The following is a 21,986-nucleotide window of genomic DNA, read 5'->3' on the forward strand; positions in this document are numbered from 1 at the left end:
AAAAATTGGGTTTTAGGTCTAAGATGAGAATATTTAAGAAAATAAAGATTCCTATTTTTTCAGAATCACTAGAGATATTATAGTTATGAGACAAAGACTGGAATTCTACATATTAGTAGAAAGCTGCACAAAGAAACGTGTCACAGCCAAACACTTGTAAATATTACACAGATCATAGCTGTAATCTACTTCTAACTCAAATCAAGGCACATAAAGAAAATAAGAAGCATATGAAGAAGGTCCATGACATGTCTAGAAAAGAGACCACATGAGAGGCAAAGATTCAGTGAAGACGGTTCCCTGGACCACATAGACAAGCATCCACATATATTTCTATGGTAGACTGTTATTTCAAACTGACATGACTTGGTTATGTTAAGATATAGGATTATCAACCAAATTTTGTTGAAATTACATGCTTTCCTACCAAACAAGTATTTATAATATGACTTGTTACAATTACTTATTTAAGATAATGCCTATTCTGTAAACACAGTTAATTAAAACTTCTGTCTGGAATTGAATTCTTACTATCAGTTTTTGATATCACTGTTTATTTAATGTGAGACTCTCGAGTCTGAATCTGAGTATATTCTCATATTTTCTCATCAATTATCAAAGCAGAGCAGGATCACATACAATTATCATCAGCATGAGGGTTCTATCTGTAGCAGTCTACAGCCTGGAGAGGGCAAAGTGATGAGTTTGACTTGATGATCAAAATACAGGCTGGAAACAGGGTTCAGAAAAGAAAAAGACTAAACATGTATTGACTGCTTCAGAGTACTTTATGCTTGGTGCTATATATTGTAATAGAAGTGAAATTGACTTTAGAGAATCAATTTTCCTTTATTACATGTGTATTGCTATATTATCATTTCTGCTTAATTTTTACTTACTCAGGAAGGCCTCCTGTGACCTTTCTATCTAGGTCAGTTTATCTTATTTTACACTACCCTGATACCATGAACTCTTCTTTGTATCTTGAATAATAATCAAAATTTTACATTGATTTCTCCAAATTTATAAAAGATTCTGTTTCCCACTGCAAGCTCCAAAGGGGCTGGGGCCATGCCTGGTTGTGCTCAACTTAATGCTCCAGGGTTTTAATCAATCCCAGGCACTCAGTGAATGTTCCCCGAATATTCATTAAGTTTACATAATACATTTTTAACACATTAAGAAAATGTTACATGTAAAGAAAGCTATTTTTGGAAAGTCATATATTTTTCTATAGTCTTTGAACAAAAGAAAGCACATATTTATAACTTATTTATGTGAATCAATATGATATAAAATATTGATTTAAAATTTATAATTAAAATTTGATCATGGGGTTTTTCTTCTTGGACAAGGAAGATCATTTTTAAAAAGAATAGGATTTGAGAGGAAATGGAATATGCATGTAAATTTAAAACTTACTATTAAAGCAGAAGTTTTAGGGAAAACTGATCAACATATTTTCCTCAGTTTATGTAGATAATATTCTCTTTTAAAAATATCTTTTTGTCTTTCTAATGTGCTTTATCATTTAAATGTACAATTTATACAATCATTTTTATATCCAATTATTTGAATTGTGTCCTTGTTTAACTATATTTCAATATAAAAACTTGATGCTCTATTAAAAAAGAATTTTATATTTCAATCTAGATGTTCACTAGGATTGGGCAGAAATACTATTAGACACAAGGAAACTAACTCCAACCAATGTAGCCTAGCTATTATTGCTAGAAAATACCAGAAGTAAGCAGAAGATGATATTGTCAGGCTGTAGGGATGCAACATAATGAAATCTTACAGGATAGATAGAAAATAATAATTGGTTAAGGGCCCCATAATTAATGCTAATGAATTGGAAATGTTGGACTATTAGGTTATTCAATTTGACATTTGGATGTTAAAAAGTAAGCAGCAAAGAACAATTTGAGAGTGGTAAAGAGAGGCAAAAAGTGCCAGAAATTATCAGATATATTTCATGTTTATTACTGAGAATAACTATGCTATTTTTTTTGTTTATGCATCATCTAAAAAAGTATCCTTTACACTTCAGTTACCCACTACTTGTTAATGAAAATTTCATTTTAACTATTCTTAAAATTGAACATTTTTACATTGTAGATTTCTATAAAAACTGTTCATTGCACCTTTGAAAATTATAACTTTTAATAGTTATGACATTAATTGTTAGCCTTAGAGAAACTTTTTAATGCTGCTTCAACAGCATAGAAAAACAGTAATAGATTGTTTTGGCACTAATGTCTTCAGCACCTTATCTAGTTGATTCAGTCTCTTTTACCCTCTCTTATTATTTTAAATTGTACTGTGTATTCACATGTAATTTTCTTCATTTGTAAAAACTAATTGCTAATGTGAGGAAAAGGAGACAGGCTCCGTAGCCTGATACATTCCAGCTGTACCACTGACAGAAACAAGAAGTAGTTACAAGTTTCTTATGAAGAAACAAGACTGGAAGTTACTAGGATGTGCAGAAGTATTTACATCCTAGAGAAACTAAGAATAACCACTATAAGAACAACAAAAGGAGTCATGTATATTCTGTTAGATATCTTCATCACATCATGTAGAATACACAGTATTTGACAGCTAGGTGAGGCCACAGAAGGATGACGGGTGCTAAACCTTACTTACCATAGTTGTACTCAAATGGAGAGCTCCTGAGCTTATTCAGTTGTCACCTAGGGCTCATGCATGATAGGTAACCAAGGAGGAGAAAGGAAAAAGATGGACTTAGGCTGAATGCTCCCTGTTTAAAACAATAGGTACTTTAAAAACAGCTATTTTGTCTTCTGCAAATATTTACCCAAGGCAGAATTTTTAAGTTCAAATTAGGCTTGGAAATATATGTGTAAATCTTTACTATCTTGTTGTCTCACACTGAGGTCGTTTCACTTAAATCAAACAACGAAGGCATGTATCAGAAATTTACAGAGGATTTACATTTATTCTTACTAATTATAACATAAAATTAGCCCTATAAACCAATGGCAAGGTAAACAACATAACCTATTGATGGAATTATGTATGCCAACGCCCCCAAACTCCTATACAAACTACCAAATAATATTATTACCTCTGTAAATCTCTCCCTGCAAAAATGCATTTGGGTGCTTATTGTCGGGGAAAGATAACTGGAAATTAAAGGAGGGCCCCGCCCACCGGAGCTTCCAAACTCCCAAGTGTAATCTCAAACCCGGGGCAGAACGTTCCGCCCGGCTCCGGGGCAGGAGCGTCTAACCGCTGACCCCCGAAATCGATAGGGGGCGGAGTTAAGCGGAGCGGCGAGAATTCTGGAAGAAGGGACTGGACCGAGCGGGGCCTGTATTGAAAGCCTAAATTAATCCTAACGCAGCATTCTCTACCGGTTTCGAGTAACCTCGAGGCGGCTGAGGCCTGGGAACTATTACTCGGTGTACTCCCCACTCCCAGACGAGCGAACGAGCGACACTTTACGCCTAGCGCCCCCCGTGCGCATGCGTAGGCCGTCATCGTGCGTGTGACGTCAGAGGCGCGCCGGTCTAAACTCTTCCTAGGTTTCTTCCTAGGCTGCGGGTGAGTGAATTTCTAAGTAGGGTTGGAGTTCGTGGAGTGGGTACAGGGTGGATCGGGATGGGGTTAGGTATTATAAAGAGATTGATTTTGTTTAGGTCAAAATTGGATGGAATTATTGGAGTGAAACCCTACCTGCGTGTTAACTTGACCTTACTGTGTTCAACATCCTGCCTGACGTTTTGGGAACGTCAGGTTCACGAACTCAAGTTGCTTGGGGCACTTGTTCATACATTTAAAACAGAATTTTAGAGGTACTTTAAATACAAAAGCTAAGTAGAAAAGAGTTACGTTTCGGTTCTATAGAACAATGCTATGTATTTATCCTTATAATAAAATGTAAATAATCTATCCCTCTGTCTTATCTCCCCAACCATGATAACTAATTTAAAGAAAGGAAAAACAGAGCTTAAGTAAGGAGGCTAGACCCCTACAGCCAGGTTGTGATTATAGCAAGAAATATATCCAGGTATGAATTTTCATAACTTAGTATGTCTTTTTTTCTCCTAAAAAGAATGCAAAACCATTGAGTTTTGTTATGAGAGCTTTTTTAGGAATGTTTTTTATCTATGCCATAACATTTGAGACAAGACTTCAATGATAAATTTTTCTTAATTATTCTGATTATTCAACGTTTATTTAACAAACATTTATTGAATTCCTCTGTGATGTATTGAAATAAGTTTCCGAGGTATAAAAATGTATAAATATAATCGCTGAACTAAAGTTTTTTTTGTGGGCTTGACTGATTCCTTAATCTCTAATTATCAAATGTGATATTAGCATTGTCGTATGTGAGCACGAGAGCTTTTGGGTCTGACACATTAGATCAAGGAATTCAAGCTGGAATTTATAGGATGACACATTGTATTGTGCCTTACTTTTGAATAAAAGCCCTTATGATGGGAAAGATAGAAAAACAACACTAATAAAATAATTGTAATAGCAAGAGGTAACATTTATTGAGCTTTTTCTACATGTTGGATAGTGTCTTATATGCTTACTTATATTAGCTTATTTAATAATCACAAATCTCTATGACTTAGGTACTATTATTCCTTATCTTAAAATGAGGGTACTGTATTTCAGAAAGGTTAAGTAACTTGCCCAGAGGTCACATGGCTAAAAAGAGCAGGAATTTGAACTGGATGATTTGCTTCAGACCTAATAGGATAACGAAGAATCAGTAGGTCTTGGAGAACAATTAGACTAGTGGGAAAGAGGGAAATTCAGGAAACTTCTATTTCAAATTCTTAGCCAGCCTGAGGAAGGCAATAGGAGACTCATGTTTAAGTGAAATATTGGTGAGTTCAATTTTAGATGTGTTTGAGAGATCTTTGGAAGTATCCAAGTAGAAAATGTTCAGTCAGTGGATTTAGGCATTTGGATCTCAGATGTCCTCCTGCTTAGGGAGGTTTAGGCCAAACCATAGAATGGAAAGAGAAGAATTGTGTTGAAGAAGTGAGTGAAAGGAGTGTGAATAAGAGACTGAGATCGTCGGAAAACCAGGATAGAGTGGTGTTTTAGATACTTAGGGAGACATGTTTCAAGGAATGGCTAATAACAGCAACTTGTTATCTTTTTTAATCCAAAAAAGTCTGTTAAGTAGTATCATTTTATAGTTCGAAAACAGATATAGATTAACTTTAAATTGATTTGAAGTCAAATAGCTATTAAGTGGCTGAACTGTTTTTGCTACTAACCAAAGTATGTGTTGCTTTCAGATGATCAGTCTAAGGTTTGAAAAGTATCTGTTTGTTCTAGTAAGAATTGACAGGAGTATATTTGTTGGCATGCTTAGAAGCAAATCCATTTTTCAGTTTTGAGGATTGAGTGCTAGGTGAGCAAATGAAAGTAAGAAATGTTTTCCAATGAATGTACTATGTTAGTTTTGATAATTTGATCATAGAAGTACTGAAATGGGGATTTAAGGCTTTTTAGTTTTAGCTAGTTCAATTTTAAATTTGAGTTTTAATGACTGGCTTTTATACTACTATAAATCATCTCCAGAACCACGGCACTAGAGTGCGATAAAACAAAGTCAATTTTAAGAGTATATCAGTATTTTCTTTCTTCGTCTATTACATATTCTCTCCCACTAACACACACACTCACATCCAGCCCACAATCACTAACTTGCTCCTCTAGCAGACAGTTTAGGGTTCTGAAAAGAGGTGTAAGACCTGGAGCCAGACTGTCTGCTTTAGTTGCAGGTTCCCCTTTTCTTACCTGTGTCACTGGGAAAGTAATTTAGTCTTTCTATAACTTATCTTCTTCATTTGCAAAGTGGGAACTATGTTAGAATTTACCTTATAGAGATGCTGTGACAATTAAATGTAAAGACGTTACTTAATGAAGTCTAAGCATTCAGTGAATACTGGTTATTGTGGTACGTCTCATAAAAACTTCAACAACAGTGTCTTTGGGCAAGGAGTTTTCTTTGTTTCTCAGGTTCTAGTGAAAATAATGTGTTGTTGTTCCACTCACCAGAGCTTAGTGGAACTAGCTTTAAATATTTAATTGCATGAGCCTTTCAAAGACCCTGTTAAGGACCTTAACAATGAATTTACATGTTCATATGTATTTTAAAACTTGACAAAAGATTTTTTAACCTCAAATGGTTAACACTGCTGTCACTTTCCACTTTAACTTCTCCTCCATCGCATTTCCTCTCATACCAAGTGGCACTGGAACAGCTAAGAACTTTTTTTTTTTTTTCTGTATTAATATCTAAGGGGAGGTTGACTTTTGGAATATATTTGTTTGAGATGAATGAGATGTATTTATGTGGTTGAAGTCACTTTTGTGTATAGTCAGGCTGTGACTAGCTCTTCTAGTCTCCAACTCACTGGATGGCCTGGCAGTAAGTTGGGGGGCCTGAAGGGGTATCAGAGTAGGAAAATGCCCTCTCCCATCTTCCATGGGCCTTATATACTTAGTGCAGGAAAAATAGGTTCTGAATCATCTGGAGCCTAAAGCTAGTCTGAAGAGAATTGTTACAAATCTTACAGCTTATGTGTAAAAGCAGTGTAATAGAAATTTTCTAAACTTAACAGTTTTCATAAGGTTACCAATAATGAATAGTGAAGTTGAATACAGTTGCTGTACATTATTAATAGCAAAAACATTTTAATCAGCTGTGCTAAGGAGAAATTGAATCATCTTTCCATTCCCTCTAGACTTCATAGAAACCAATTCTAGAGACACATACACTAACAAGAAGACTGGAAAATAAAATTTAAAAAGTGCACACAGAAGCAATCATGCCTGCTTGAGGCCATTTAGCATTAGAGTTAGTGTTTTTAACAAAAACTTACATAACTATTTTAATGTGTCAGTTTTGTTAATGAGTGACTCTAACAGGCTGGCTATCATTACTCTTATCCTGTTATTATTTGTTCCTCGAAGGCATGATGTTATTTCAGCTTAATCAAGGTAACTAATATTTGAGATGACAATTGATAATTATTAAGAATTCAGTGTTGAAGAAGATCTGAAATTATACTGTTTGTTTCAGGAACATATTTTTCAGAAACGATGAGATTGAGAGAAAATAAGAGGGGGAGAGAAGATGAATGAAAGGTAGACTATCTGTTGGTGTTTGACAGGGAAAGACATCACTTATTTAGAAAGCTAACACAAATAATTTTTCCTTTGAACTAGAATACATAATTTATTCATTACAGTGCTTTCTTGAGACAGGGGAAAATGAAAAAAAAGTTATTGACTAGCATGTAAGTATTAAGCTATAACAAATGTTTTCTCTGGCACTTCATGCACCCCCCACCCCCCCCAAAACAAAACAAAATACAAAATACAAATGCCTTAGTCTGTTTTGTGCTGCTTTAACAGAGTACTACAGACTGAGTAATTTATAATGAGCAGACATTTATTGGCTCACAGTTCTGGAGGCGGGGCCTAACTTATCCATTTATAATGGCATTAATCCCACCATAAAGACCTTTATGGCCTAATACCTCTTATAGGTCCCACCTCTTAATACTTTTATAATGGCAGGGACTTTCAACGTCAGCTTTGGAGGAGACACACAGGCAAACCATACCAGCCAAACAAATACTGTATTTATGAATGGTCTCCCAGATTTTCAGGCTGCTAGGTATTCATAAGCAATTTTTGTTGCAGTGCTTTGCATTAGTAATACTTAGTTTTCATGGGCTATATAATGTATTGAATATACATAAAATGTAATTTCATGTTCTTATTTAAGATGAACTCTTTTTGTAAAGATGCATACTTGTAAGATTTTTAGAGATTTTAGGGACCTATGCCAAGATGTTGTCCATTTTCGTTCAGTTTGCTATGATCATTCAAGTTGCCTTTCCCTTCTCTTCTGATATTTTCTAATAAGTAAGGCGTTTAACTATCTCCTTCTTTCACATTGTTTCATTTTTAATTAATGATCAAGAAAATGCTTTAGCATCCATATTTTAAGAGTAACTCCTTAGGAAACTAAAGCATGTTCACTTTTTGTGAAAGGACTATCTTTAGGTGAATGTTAGAATACGAGTGTCTTCAGTGAGCTCCAGTGGTGAATAGATGACCATGAGAGATCCTTGAACCCAGTAAATGTGTGTATGTATATTATTTTTTTCCTCTGAAGATGTCATCTGTAGCTTTTATCTCATTCTCAGAGAGATCCATGAACCCACAATCATCAAAAAAAAAAAAACTTTTATTTTTGAGACAGTTTCACTTTGTCACCCTCAGTAGAGTGCTGTGCCATCATAGCTCACAGCACCTCAACTCTTAGGCTCCAGCTATTCTCTTGCCTCAACTTCCCAAGTAGCTAACAGTGGTTCTCTGCCTATGGGTCATGACCCCTTTTTTAATAATGAAAATACACTGTGGCATTAGGAAGGTTGAGAACCAATGAGCTACAACTACAGGTGACTGCCACAACGCTCAGCTATTTAAGGTGATTTTTAAAGGCAGAATTTCATATGACTCTTTCGTGGTGTAGTTGAATTAATATTGAGCTCCAAGAGTAATTAGCTCTGGAGATCAGAGGAACATAATAACGACTTGATATTAGAAGTTGACATCTTCTTTTAGAAAAATGTTATGCTCATAATTGTCAACTGCTAATGTTAATAAAATTTTTGATCTTCCTCCCTAAAGTTTTTGCAGCTTTTTAAAAAAACAGTAGAAAAGAATATTGCTGGGGGAAACGTTCTAGGTGGAGTTGACAGGAGAGAGCTGTGTATTCTATTTGTATAAATATGTGTTAAACATTTATCTTAGTGCAGAAATCTGTTATTTGACACCTCCTTCCTCCTCTTGACTCTTGGGGTGTATCTGTGTGTTCGTGGGTAGGTATTGATGTCTTGATGTTTTGTTGGGGAGTCCTAACTTCTAAGGAGTTTTTCTAGCTGACATGTTAGATATTTTGGAATATAACAATGTAGAGATGCAAATTCTAATTGCTAGTGAAGTTAAGGAGATTAAAAAACATATACTTTTGTTCTCATCCTTTATTTTACATAGTTCAATAGCAAATGATAAAAGCTGTATTTAAAAGGCTGTTAAGTAATGTTATTTCAAAAATAGGTAGTAAAAAACATTGTTTCTTTTTCAAACATTTGTTATATGGATAGCCAACTTCCAACTTTTAACTAGGTTTTCTTAAGAATTAAAAATAATATTTTATTAAGAATATAATGCATGTATTACATTTGTATGGAATTTTACAGATTGCAAAATACTTCCATATGTTTCTCACTTAAGGCTTCGTTAACTTTCTGTGCTGATAGTCACTAGTACTTTTATTATGCAGGGTAAAGTTTGTTAAAGGACTTGCAGTAAAGGGAGAAACTAATCTCTCTCTGTTTCTACCTCAAGGTGGTCTTATGAGCTTGATAATCTTACAGATATTTATCTTAGAAAATTTTGTTTTTCTTGTGTGGCCATGGTTTTAAAAAACATTCAGATAATATAAAAAGATGTAATCTGAAAACAGAAGTCCCTCTGAACCCTGTCATTGTCCTGATCTATTCTTCAGAGAAAATCACTGCTGTGTTTTTTTCTTGCTTCTATATATGGTGCATACGTATGTGCCTATACGTATATCAACTTGGATGTGTATATTTTTCATTAAATGACTTCATACTACACATGCTTTGCAAGGTGCTTTATTTCTCCCTAATATTTTGTCTATTTTAAAGAAGGGTTTTAAAAATAAATACATGCTATTGAATACTAGGTTCTATTTGCTTATATTTAAATATAATTTTCATCTTTATCTCTCCTTAAGATTCTTTTATTTATTAAATGGCTATTTGAGACTCAATATAAAAGGGTTATATGTATTAGCAAAATGTGTACAATGCATCTTTAAAACATAGCATATTAGGCACTGTATTAGTATTTTATCTGACATATGGAAGGTGTTTTTTGCTATTGAAATGAATTTTAAATAGGGACTCATTAAATCTAATATAACTACACTGGCTAATTATTACTTGTCAGATAACAGAGGATAATAATGGTTAAGTGGAAGTTTCTCCTTTTTAAAATGAAATGGTAAAAAGACTGATGGAACAATTTACTCAGAATTCTATCTCAATTTAAAATTCTCAAATGCTGATCATTTGAGGGTATAATTTGTGTATTTATTTTTAAAGTTACAGTGTCAAGATTAAAGATTATTGTAACCCAAACGTTTTGCATAAATGAATGCATTTTTTTCTGATTTTATTCTTACATCGTTTTCCTTTGCCACTTGCTTGTTCTATTAAGAAGGAGATAGCGCTGTATTGTTAATTCAATAATAATCCTAAAACACTAAAGCGAATTTTAACAAGATTTTAATTCTTGCTTTCGTAGACATTAGACACATTTTGCAGAAATATCCAGGTTCTCATTGAGCCCTCCTTCCATATGAGGCATTTTTCGTTTTAGCTTTCATTTTTTAATAGTAAGTTTTAACCTTTAATATGTGGGTATAAAATATAAGGAGAGACTTTTCCAAAATATTTTGAAAGTTTCTAAAAACATTTTATAACAGAGCTGTCCAAATTATGGACATTTATTAATACATTTTCCCCCATTTCTATTAAATTTAGTTCTGAAAGAGGAGTTAGAGTGGCACCTGTCTTGGAAGTCAGGAGATGTGAGTTCTTATCTCCGTCCTCGACTAATTAGATGCACGCGGCTGTGGGCCATTCGTTTGTCCTCTCTGGTTCTTATTATCTGGAAGGTGTTCTTTCAGATGATTTCTTAAAGACTTTTTCAGTTCTAAAATCCTACATTTCTATGAAGTAAGTTTTGCAGCAGTTGTGCAGTTTATTTTAGATTTATGAAGGTTTACTTTCTGTATACGCATGTGAGTATGTATACGTTTGGTTCTTTCTTTAGTTGTCCAAATACATGTTGGAAGTTTTTGTGTGCGTTTTATGGTAGATGTTGGAGATACATCAGTGAATTAGATAGTCATGGACCTTGCCCTCATGTAGCATAATGTTCAATGAAGAAGAATAGAATTAAACAACTATTACATGATTTTTTTTATCAAGTTATGATATGAAACTAGGAATACTGGGCAGCAGAATGAGAGGAGTAGTGGAAAACAGGTTACTTGAGTTATGGATTAATAAAGAGAATGGCATATGCAGAGGCCTTACATGAACATCCTGGTATGTTGTAAGAATTACGAGAAGGGAGAGTATCAGTGTGAGTAACATGTAAGGGGACAGTGAGGTTGGGGCTGTCTGATCATATAGGGATTGGTAGGCCATGTAAGGATTTTGGTTTCAATGCTGGTATTACTCACTCTAATTATGTCCTTGGTATTACAACCCAATAGATGTTAATACTTGTGAAAGACTTATTTTTTTTATTAGGGAAAGATTTTCTGTCAATCACTACATTATCAATGCCAACAGGTCCTTAGTTTCTCCCTGTATTCTCTTGCCTTTTAATGAAGTTTTTAAATATTATAAACTATTAAAATTTGTAAGGTCAATATAGAAAAATCATCTAATGTTTTTAAAGTCAGATAAGGGTTTTTCATTTTGGATTATTAAATGCTTCTTATTTTCTATGCCAATTTTCTGTCTCATTGAGTATAAAGACTTGAGAACTTTAAATATACTATTTTTGTGGTTTACATTTTTGTTACTTGCCTATCAAAAGTTTTAGGTCCATAGCAAAATTGAGAGAAAGGTACAGAAATTTCCACATGCTCCCTTCTCCCCCTCATGCCTAGCCTTCTCCTTTACCAACATTCCTGCGACAGTGGTACATTTTTAAAATTACTGAACGAACAATGACAGCGTTGTCACCCGAAGACCATAGTTTACATCTGAATTCACTCTGGGCAGTTTACATTCTGTGGGTTTAGACAAACATGTAATAGCATGTATCTGTTAACGTCATATTTCGCAAAGTATTGTCACTGTCTTAAATCTTTTGTGCTCTCTGCCTTTTCATCCCTTTATCCCTCTAACACGTGTCAAACATGAATCGTGTCATTCTTTCCGTACTATATTTCCTTTTCTAGAATGTCATATCATAGTTGGAATCATACAGTATGTAGCTTTTTTTTTTGCCTTTTATGTTAATTATTGATTTTGAGTAGTAACTTCTTTATGTAAGAAGACCTATAGATATTTCATTCTTCTCTGAGACTATTTTGCAGATATATTCCTCTTGGTTGAAGGAAGCAGGGGATTGTTTAATCACAAGGGCTCACTCTTTGTAAGGTGTTTTGATAGATTTGTACAAACACAAAAGGAAAATCACCCATTTGCTAATATCTAAGGATATCTTTGAGTTAGTTCAAATTTAGCTATGTGGAATGTGTTTTTACTTTTATAGCATTTATATATTTTCAGTGATAAAGCCTTATTATCACTTTTACTAACATGCTGTTCTTCTCCAGACTGGTCCCCTAATATTTTTTTTTTCAACAGATTGAGTTGAGATTTACTGTGGTAACTCAGAATATACTCTTGTCACAGAACTATGTAATTCCCATTCTTGTTTGAAAGGCTTTACTATGCTCTACTCAGAAGCTTATAACTTAGTAATTATGCACATCAACTCTCATCTTCAGTTCTATCTAATGAGAGCTTATATAAACTAATGTTGCCTGTTACATACTTACCTCATCTTCTGTGTAACTAAATTAATTTAAGAGCCTTTATGATTTATAAATTCATAGAAATTCAATTTGGAGAGCTATTTATTTTTTCCCTCTGTTGTTTAAATCTACACTTCAGTTTATATCATTCTTAATTCATTCAAGTCATATTTATTGACCACTGATTATGAACAGAAGCCTCTGGCAGTCATTCATACAGGATATACATATAGATCCAACATTATTTTGTAGTCCAAGTTCAAAGAGCTTAAAGGATGTTAAGGGCTCTAAAGACATTAAGAAAAGTTTGTAAATAACACACAAGATAAAAAAATTGCAGTGCTATATAGGATTGTTCAGAGAAAGGAAAAATTATTTTTCTCTGGGAGAGGGATAATATAAGGTAGACTTTACTAGGAAGAACCAGTTATAACCTTGACTTTGAAATGCAGATAAGGTCAGATAAATGCAAGTGGGAAAATGCTATCATTAGTGTGGCTTGAAATAAGTGAAGAATATGCAGGCATATGCAGGAATAGGCATATGCAGGAATCTGATCTATCTGTTATTGAATGGAAAGTGCACAGAAATAGAACCGATAAGGTTGATTGGAGTGAAATCACTGGGAGCATTCACTGAAGCATATACATAACATATACTACGTATGTCTACTCAAAGTCATGTATTTTGGATGTCTGCTTTTGCGGTGTTGAATGTAGGCTAGAGGAGGATGTCTAACTTTTTACAGAATCGTGTGTAGCTAATATTAACTTCTGAAAAATTTTTCTTATGAATGCTAATGTCCAGCTTTTTGTCATTGATTCTTTAAACTTTTCCTCTATCATATAAGAGATATGCACTCATTCCTAAAAGAAAGTTTAGATTATACAGGAAAGTAGAAAAATGTTCATCTGTACTCCATCATTGGTGTTGTTGTATTTCTTTCTATATAATATTTATGAAAACATGTTTAAGTAGGATAGAGAATAACAAGAAGTAGGTTAATTTTTATGATCATTAAGATAATTTAAAACTCATAAACCAATGGCTTTCCTATTTCTAATTGTCCTCCTGTGTTCATTTGATTAAACAACTTTAAATTTTTGACTAAAATCTTATTTTTAGTTAAATCAGAAGTATTTGAGGTCATTTGAAAGCAGAATATATTTTTCACTTTGTAAAAGGTGATTTCAGAAGTATGTTAATTTGCATCTTTAAAACTGCCTAAAATATTGTAGAGATATAAAATTTTCAGTCAGAAATAATTTTGTTTTCTCATTTAACTACAAAGAGATATCGTTATTAGATAGTATTAGCACACACTCAGTTATATCTGCATTTCTTATGTGAAGGAAAAAAAATACTAAAATACCTGATTAAAGCTAGAGATTTTAGAAAAGGTCCTTCCTTTGTTTCATAGATAGTGTTCATGGCTGGCTTGCTTTGTGACAAGTCCTGTCATTACCAGGTAGGGTAAGACATGACCACTGTCTTCAGTACACTCAGTCACAGGGTAGTGACTGTTTTGGGGATCAATATCAGGCCCTCGTATGTGCAAAGCAAAAAGCAATAATGCAGAAGATTTCCACTTAGTAGAGATTGAAATTGTTGAAGGAAGAATACCTAAAGCCCCGGCATTTTTCATATCAAAAGGTTTTGGTGTTAAAATTAGGGGATTAAGAAAATAAAAAATATGTAATCCAGCAAGATCAAACTCTTTGAGAGTATTTGTTCCAGTATCTGGAAAATAAAAGAAGGAGATTTAACTAAAGAGAGAGAAAGGAATAAATGGAGAAAGGCTTCTTGTTACTGTAATGAACCTAAGTAAAAGGAAAATATCTTGTATCTATTCCTAGTAGTGTCTCCATGGAGATTTCTCATATATGACTCATGCCCTGGATTTGTATGTATATGTAATGTTAGTTTTGTAATAAAGTTGAGGTAGAGTTTTTCACTGATAGACCTTGGTCAGTGTAGTGTCTCAATTTGAGATTTAATTTTATTATTATTAGTTTCTTAATACTGTGAGATCATCTAATTTTCACTAAATAGATAAAAGCTTATTGGTGATGATATAGCTAGTATTATTTGGTCCATAAAGTAGGTAGTATAGTAGTTATCTTTGGCCATATTGTGGCTGTAGATGTTGAAGACCCTTATAGAGGAGGAAATCATATATTCTGTAAGCATTAAACAAGTTTAGGTTAACCAGTTTACCATTTTATAGAAGTAATTCTTGTTTTTAAATAATAACATAAAGATCATAGGATATTCAGAATTACAATATAAATGTTGTAATAATTAAAACGTCCTTTCCTGTGTAGGACACCATAGCGGGGCTGGTTTTATTGCTTTGTCACCTTCTTCGTCTAAAGGCAGAAGTGGTGAACGTCTCATATTTTTGAAAGCTTTGAAGACTTCAGTTAAACTGTTTATGTAAGTGTGCAACTTTTAGTCTATAATCCCATTCGGTTTTAAGGTGCTAGAAGTGATGGGATAGAAGTAATGTTTCTATAGATCTGCAGCTGAATGATTTGGTCGTACTGAATTATTTTAGGTGACTATTTTAAGTTTAAATTTTTTTCTTGGCTTTTAGAATGACTAGATAGAAAAGGATGATCTCTTACAGGTACTTTTCACTGAAACTCACAAAATTGCAGACATTCAAGTGCCTCTTACGAGGTGAAATTTATTTCCTCCCATTTTATCTTTATGAAGATGATTGTCTTTTTCTTCTCTCTTTACTGTGCTCCCCCGCCGTCCCCCACAGCACACAGGTGTACACATACTTAAAAATTGCCTCTTTTGTAAAGCCTTTTAGATAGGGTTGGGCCAAACCACATGCTGCAGGCCAGCATCTGCTTTTATTTTAGCATAAACAAAGGAACCATAAGAGTTGGAGGTGGCTGTTTGAAATTAATGGATTAGACTGAAAATGGGTGGGATTTGCAGTTAAAGTGATCACTATTGCACTTCCTCATTTTATTCTTAATGAAAAAATCCAGGATTGTATGTAGGAAAAATTTTAAGTATTAACTCTTCTACTTTCATTAGAGTGATTGAAGTTTATTCTTTTTTACCGTCTACGCTGAGACCTGAATATTGGTGTACTTCAGATTTAAAGTATATTTTTATTTGACCCTGCATCTGTCACTTTTTTGGATTCTATAGCTTAGCTGCCTTTGCATGTGCACCCTGAGTTTGTAAGCCATAACTCTGTGGCATTCTAGAGGAGTTGAGTAGTGTGCAGGTAGGTGTATAGTTTTACTACAACTGAAGGTCTGTAATCACGTTGCAGGTTGTTTGCATACAAATAAGTCCTTTTGTTTTTCAGGTTTATGTTAAAGCTGCGCAAGATTTTTCTACAGTATCAATGTCTTTGGTAAGATGATACTGATTTTAATTTAGAATACGTATACCTACACTCACACTTATGTACACACAAACAGGAATATACACACATATATGTACATTTGATTCACTTTATAGTCTGATTTTTAAATTATACCAATACAGTGGGAAAATATAATCATTTTAATATCTTCATAATGTTACGTTGGAGTTATATATTTACTCAGTAATTAATGTATAAATATTCTGTTTGGAATATTTACGGATGCTTTACATAAATTCTACATATGCAAGAAAATTAAAATTAAAGTTTTTCTATATGAGGAAGATGAAATTTGTATTAAACAATAGGCAAATTCATTTCTTTTGCTCTTCACCAGCTTATATTTAAGCAAATTATGTGCTGAGTTATGATTTGACAAATTTTATAACTTTATGAAGTTTTTTATACTTGTGATACATTTTGCCTTTTTAAACTCTGTTTTCATTGTTTCATAAAATTTTGTTATTGCAGTTGGAAGGTTCTTATTTTTAGAGGTGAGCTACTTGTAGCTGAATGAAACTAGAAAGAGGGTAATATATTGATAAAGTTTAATGTTTATGTTCTATCTATGTTTTTAAACCTTTAGTGTGAAAGAGGCAGAGTGTGAGGACTTAATTTGTAGCTGGCAATGAATGTGGGAAATAAATTTTAAATTTTGAGTAGTGTTAATAGTTAAAGTTTTTTTTGTTTGTTTGTTTGTTTTGAGGCAGAGTTTCACTTTGTTGCCCTTGGTAGGGTACCATGGCATCACATAGCTCACAGCAACCTCCAACTCCTGAGCTTAAGCGATTCTCCTGCCTCAGCCTCCAGAGTAGCTAGGACTACAGACACCTGCCACAATGCTATTTTTTGGTTGCAGTTAGGCTGGGCTGGGTTTGAACCCGCCACCCTCGGTATATGGGTCCGGCGCCCTACTCACTGAGCCACAGGCACTGCCCAGTTAAAATTTGTTTTTCAGGCACACTGTAACCAATAGAAGGATCGAAGTACTATTTTACAAATGTTAATTATCCCCGTATATTAGTATTGCCCCCAAACTTTATAGATTAATCAGCTTCAAATATTGATATATCTCAGTACCTGTAAATAAGGCAGAGGTAAATGAAAAAGCCTTTCAACTTGGCAAAAATGATTGTCTCAAAACCTATTCTAAATTAACTAAAGCAGGCACGGATTGATTTAACTTTTCTCCTAACTCTACAATGCTCATTTTGCACATTTTCACATTTTTGAACTGAGTGAATCTTGCATGTGATACCAAGAAAGCTTCTAGTTACTGTTGTTGAGGTTCTTACAATTTTCCTGAAAAATTGCTTTGTTTCTTGAAAATGTATTATTAAATATCTAGTATATTTGAGGACTAGGTTTTTAGGACCTAGGAAATGGAGTATTTTGTTTTCCAGTGGTGGAAGGATTGACCTTTTCAAGTGACTTAGGGAAATCATTTGATCTTATACTATCTTCAGGATTTAAAGGCTTTGACTGACCCAGTTGTGCAATCTAAGGTCCAGTGTCAACTATCCCCGATATTCCTAACAAACTGTCTACCTTTTTTATCTTGTTAGTACACACTAGTCATGCAAGCCTCCATCTTGCTTTTCAAACATATTTGCTTTGCTGAACTTCTTTGCTGTCCTTTAACTATCTTTTCAAAGAGACTTTCTAAGACAGCTCCATTTAAGTCATCTCTCCTCCTTATGGTCTGTTTTTCCATTACTACAGCGGGTGTTTGTTTTGTTCACACATTTATTTTCAGCACCGTGTATGAGGTTGGACAATTTAGTTCACAAACTCACCTTAGAAAAAGTGTTACATGTCTCACTTCTGAATATCACTAGAAAAAGTTCTACATACCTCACTAAACCCAAAAAAGTGCTTTGAAGAGTGGACTAGGTGCTTGTTGGTGCATAGCTCCTCAAGGGGAGGACGTTGAAGGCGACCATAGTGATATTCAGCAAAAAGTATGTGACCCTTCTTCTAGGGCGAGGTTGCAAACTGAACATGGCCCATTGCTGAATGGGTAAAGGGAGGAACAAAAGAGCAAAGAACTTGTGGATTGAATTATGCTGCTATACAGGTACATGCATATACTGGCTGATTTGTATGGAGAGCCAGATTGATAAGTAAGAAGTTGTTGGTTATGAATTAACAAATGGAGTTACTTAGATGACCACATGGTTAGTGTCCTTGAGTCAAGCTGGCCTTCCCCATTTGTCTCTACATTAGGGAAACCCTTGTTAAGGTGGAACGTTAAGTCTACTTATTTTGTCAGCTGAGCACATAGCTTTTCTCTGTTGTTCCATGTGCTTCTGTTCCATCATTATTCTTTCATCAGTGAGCTACAGCTCATTTTTTTATATTGTTTGATGGGACTTCCAAACCTTATTCTTCTTGTGTTTGACCTAAGAGATTAGCCACCTTGAAAAAATCAATTAATTCATGTAGATTTAAGTTTTAAAATTTTAATTTTGAGAGTGATGGGTAACTTGTGGTCTGGGGCTGAGAATAGCAGCCTATAGGTTTTAATACCCTTGGAAGTGTCCTAGACAAAAAAAGGTTTCTAAACTTACAAGCTTCTAAAAATGTCTCATTATTACCTTTTTTCTTTTAGTAATACTTTCTTAGGTCTTTGGATTTAAAGATACACATATAAAAAAAGTATTTTTTATTTTCAGTAATGGCTTCAGATTTTATACTAATTGCTGTTATTTTAATACACATGCTCCTTCTTTTACAATGGGGTTGTTGTAAGTCAAAAATATCATAAGTTGAAAATGCATTTAAGACCCAATAAGCCCATCTTAATATCAGGAAGTCATATGTTGAACTGTTGTAAGTCAGGGACTGTCTAGATCCTGCTTTCTGCTTTTTTATTGAAGATGTACTATTTCAGTTAGATTATAGGTTAGTTATGCTTTTATGGGCTGGTATGCAAGGTATGCCATTTATAAACAAAAGTTTCTTCTAAGGAAAACTAGTTGTCCTATATAGTAACCTTTATAGTCCATTCATTGCCTTATTTTTAGGCATAGCCTCTTTTAGACACTTACAAGGATTAACTGTAGTTATATGTATTTGCTGATTTTATAAATACAATCATAACATGATCTTCAAACATACATACTTAATGTATTCATTGTCTTCTCTTTCTTTAGGTCCCATCAACAAACTATATATATACACCCCTGAATCAACTTAAGGAGGGTACAATTGCAAATGTCTATGGTGTTGTGACATTTTTTAAGCCTCCATACCTAAGCAAAGGAACTGGTGGGTATTAAAATTCTTGGAATTTTTATAGACTAAAACTGCAGTATTAGTTTCAGATGCACAGTTTTTTCAGTACCTTAGAGTAGAAGCTCAGTTCTGATTTCTACTTACTAAGCAACACTGATACATATCCTTTGGCTGTTTTAACTTATAAAATAAATATGTTTTTTGATTCTAGAATCTCGTTAAAGACAGTGAGAATAAGGAATAAGGAAAATGATATCAAACAGCAACACAAAATGATGTGAAAGTATAAAATTTTCTGGTAAAGATAAATATATAAACAAATATGGAATCCTGCAATACTGTAAAAGTGATAGCTAAATCACATTTAGTTCTGGTATAGAAGTTGAAAGAGAAACGTATAAAAAATGAGTATAACTATCCATATTTGTGGATACACAGCATAAAGAGACATAAATGGTATCATCAGTAACATAAAATGTTGTGGGCAGAAGTATGAATGTAGAGTTTTTATGTAGTTGAAGTTAAAATGTTGTCAGCTTAAAATAGACCGCTATATTTTGTTAAACCCAATGGTAGCCACAAGAAAATACATATAGAAAATACACAGAGGAAAATGTGGAGGGGATCAAACATGTCATTACAGAAATTAGCCCAACACAAAGGAAGATAGCAAGAAAGGAAAACAGGGACAGAGGAGCAGCAGGACTAATAGAAAACAATTAACTAAATGGCAGCCATAAGTTCTTCCTGATCAGTTATTACTGTAATTATAAATGGATTAAATCCCTCAATCAAAAAAATTATAGGATAGCTGAGTAAATTAAATTAAAAAAAAAGCAAGATCCAGCTATATCCTGTCTATAAATACTCATTCTAAATGCAGGCTGATAGTGAAAGAATAGAAAAAGACACTCTGTTTAAACAGTAACCAAGAGACCTGAGGAGGCTGTTTAAATCAGACACAATAGACTTCAAGTCAAAGATAAAGGACATTATATATTGATAAAAACGGTCAATTCACCAAGAAAATATAACAGTCATGTATGAAACCAATATCTGAGCACCTAGTCTGAAACAAACATTGTAGAACTGAAAGGAGAAATAGGCAATTACTAAATTATAGTAGGACTTTTCATTATACCACTTTCAGAAAGGAATAGACCATCCAGACAGAAGATCAATAAGGAAACAAAGAACTTAACACTGTAGACCAGATGTACCTAACAAACATGCACAGAATTTTCTACCAACTGGAGAAGAGTACACATTCCTCTCAAGTGCACATTCTCCAGGGTAGATAACATGTTAGGTTACAAAACAAGTTGACAAATTTAAGAATATTAAATCATACCAAGTATCTTTTCCAATCACAGTAGAATGTGATCTTCCTACAAATCAATTATAGGAAGAAAATTGGAAAATTCATAAATGTATGGATATTAAACAATACACTCTTGAATAACCATTAAGTCAAAAAAGAAATCATAAAAGAAAGTAGAAAATATTTATTGAGACAGCATACTGAAACTTAAGGCATTCATCATAGCAGTTGTAAGAGGGAGCTTTATAGTATTAAGTAAGTGTATACATTAAAAAAAGGGGATGATCTTAAGAAAACTAACATTACACTTTAAGAAATTACAAAACAAAGAACAAATAATCATAAAGTGAGCAGAAGAAAGAAAATAGTAAAGGGCAGAACAGAAATAAATGAAATAAAGAATAATAAAACATAGGAAAAAAATTAAAGAAATTAAGTTTTTTTTAAAGATAAGATTGATAGGTTTTTTTGCTAGACTAAGAATGGGAACGGAATACTCAAAGTCATAAATGAAATAGGAAACATACCTCATTCCATAGAAATTCAAAGGATTATAAGAGACTATGAGCAATTAGACACAATATATTGGGTATCCTATAAGAAATTCATAATTTTCTAGAAACATAAACCCCACTAGTACTGAATCATGAAGAAATACAAAGTCTGAACAGGAAGGAGATTGAATTAGTAATCAAAAATACCTCCTCCCAAAGGGAGAAAGTCCAAGACCACATGGCTTCATTGGTGAATTTTACCAAATATTTAAAGAAGAATTAGTGCCAATATTTTTTTCAGGCTTTTCCAAAAAATTGAAGAGGAAATACTCATTTTATGAGATCAAGTTTACCTTGATACCAAAACCAGAGACTAAAAATATAGAAAATGTCTATGTCAGTATCTCCAATGAAGTTAGATGCAGAAATTCTCAGTACCATCCTAGCTAAACAAATTCAGTGGAACATTAAAAGGTCATGCACCATGACTGAGTAGGATTTATCCTTGGCATTTAAGGAGTTCAACATATGAAATCAGTTAATGTTTTATGCTACCTCAGTGAAAGATAATAACCACGTTATTATCTTGAGATGCAGAAAAAGCATTTGACAAAATTCAACACCTTTTTATGATAAAAGCATTCAGTAACCTACAGATAGAAGGAAGCTATCTCAATTTATTAAAAGCCATATATGAAAAGATCACAATTAATAATACTCAGTCAAAAGGTGAAAGCTTTCCTGTAGGACCAGGATGAAGGCAAGGTTGCCCACTTTTGCCACTTCAACATAGTTCTGGAAGTCTTAACCCAGAGCAGGTAGGCAAGAAAAAGAAATTAAAAGGCATCCAAATTGGAAAGGATGAAGTAA

At 33.6% G+C, this 21,986-nt stretch overlaps 1 protein-coding gene across 3 annotated transcripts in view; it reads left to right on the forward strand.

The window, feature by feature from the left end:
- The first annotated feature begins 3,529 nt into the window (after positions 1-3,529).
- POT1 (protection of telomeres 1) overlaps positions 3,530-21,986 on the forward strand; it is a 68,207-nt gene continuing 49,750 nt past the window's right edge. The window contains exons 1-3 of one of the 3 annotated variants that reach the window (XM_023513228.1): positions 3,530-3,573; positions 16,005-16,052; positions 19,220-19,334. In XM_023513228.1, coding sequence (XP_023368996.1) covers positions 16,044-16,052; positions 19,220-19,334 — 124 coding nt within the window. In that variant the 5' untranslated portion in view covers positions 3,530-3,573; positions 16,005-16,043. Of the gene's footprint in view, positions 3,574-14,992; positions 15,107-15,956; positions 16,053-19,219; positions 19,335-21,986 lie in introns of those variants that run through there. The other 2 variants (XM_003789772.3, XM_023513229.1) reach the window with 2 other exon arrangements.

This window comes from Otolemur garnettii, unplaced genomic scaffold (assembly GCF_000181295.1).
Source record: "Otolemur garnettii isolate 467f Iridium unplaced genomic scaffold, OtoGar3 scaffold00037, whole genome shotgun sequence".
Classification (NCBI taxonomy): Eukaryota; Metazoa; Chordata; class Mammalia; order Primates; family Galagidae; genus Otolemur; species Otolemur garnettii.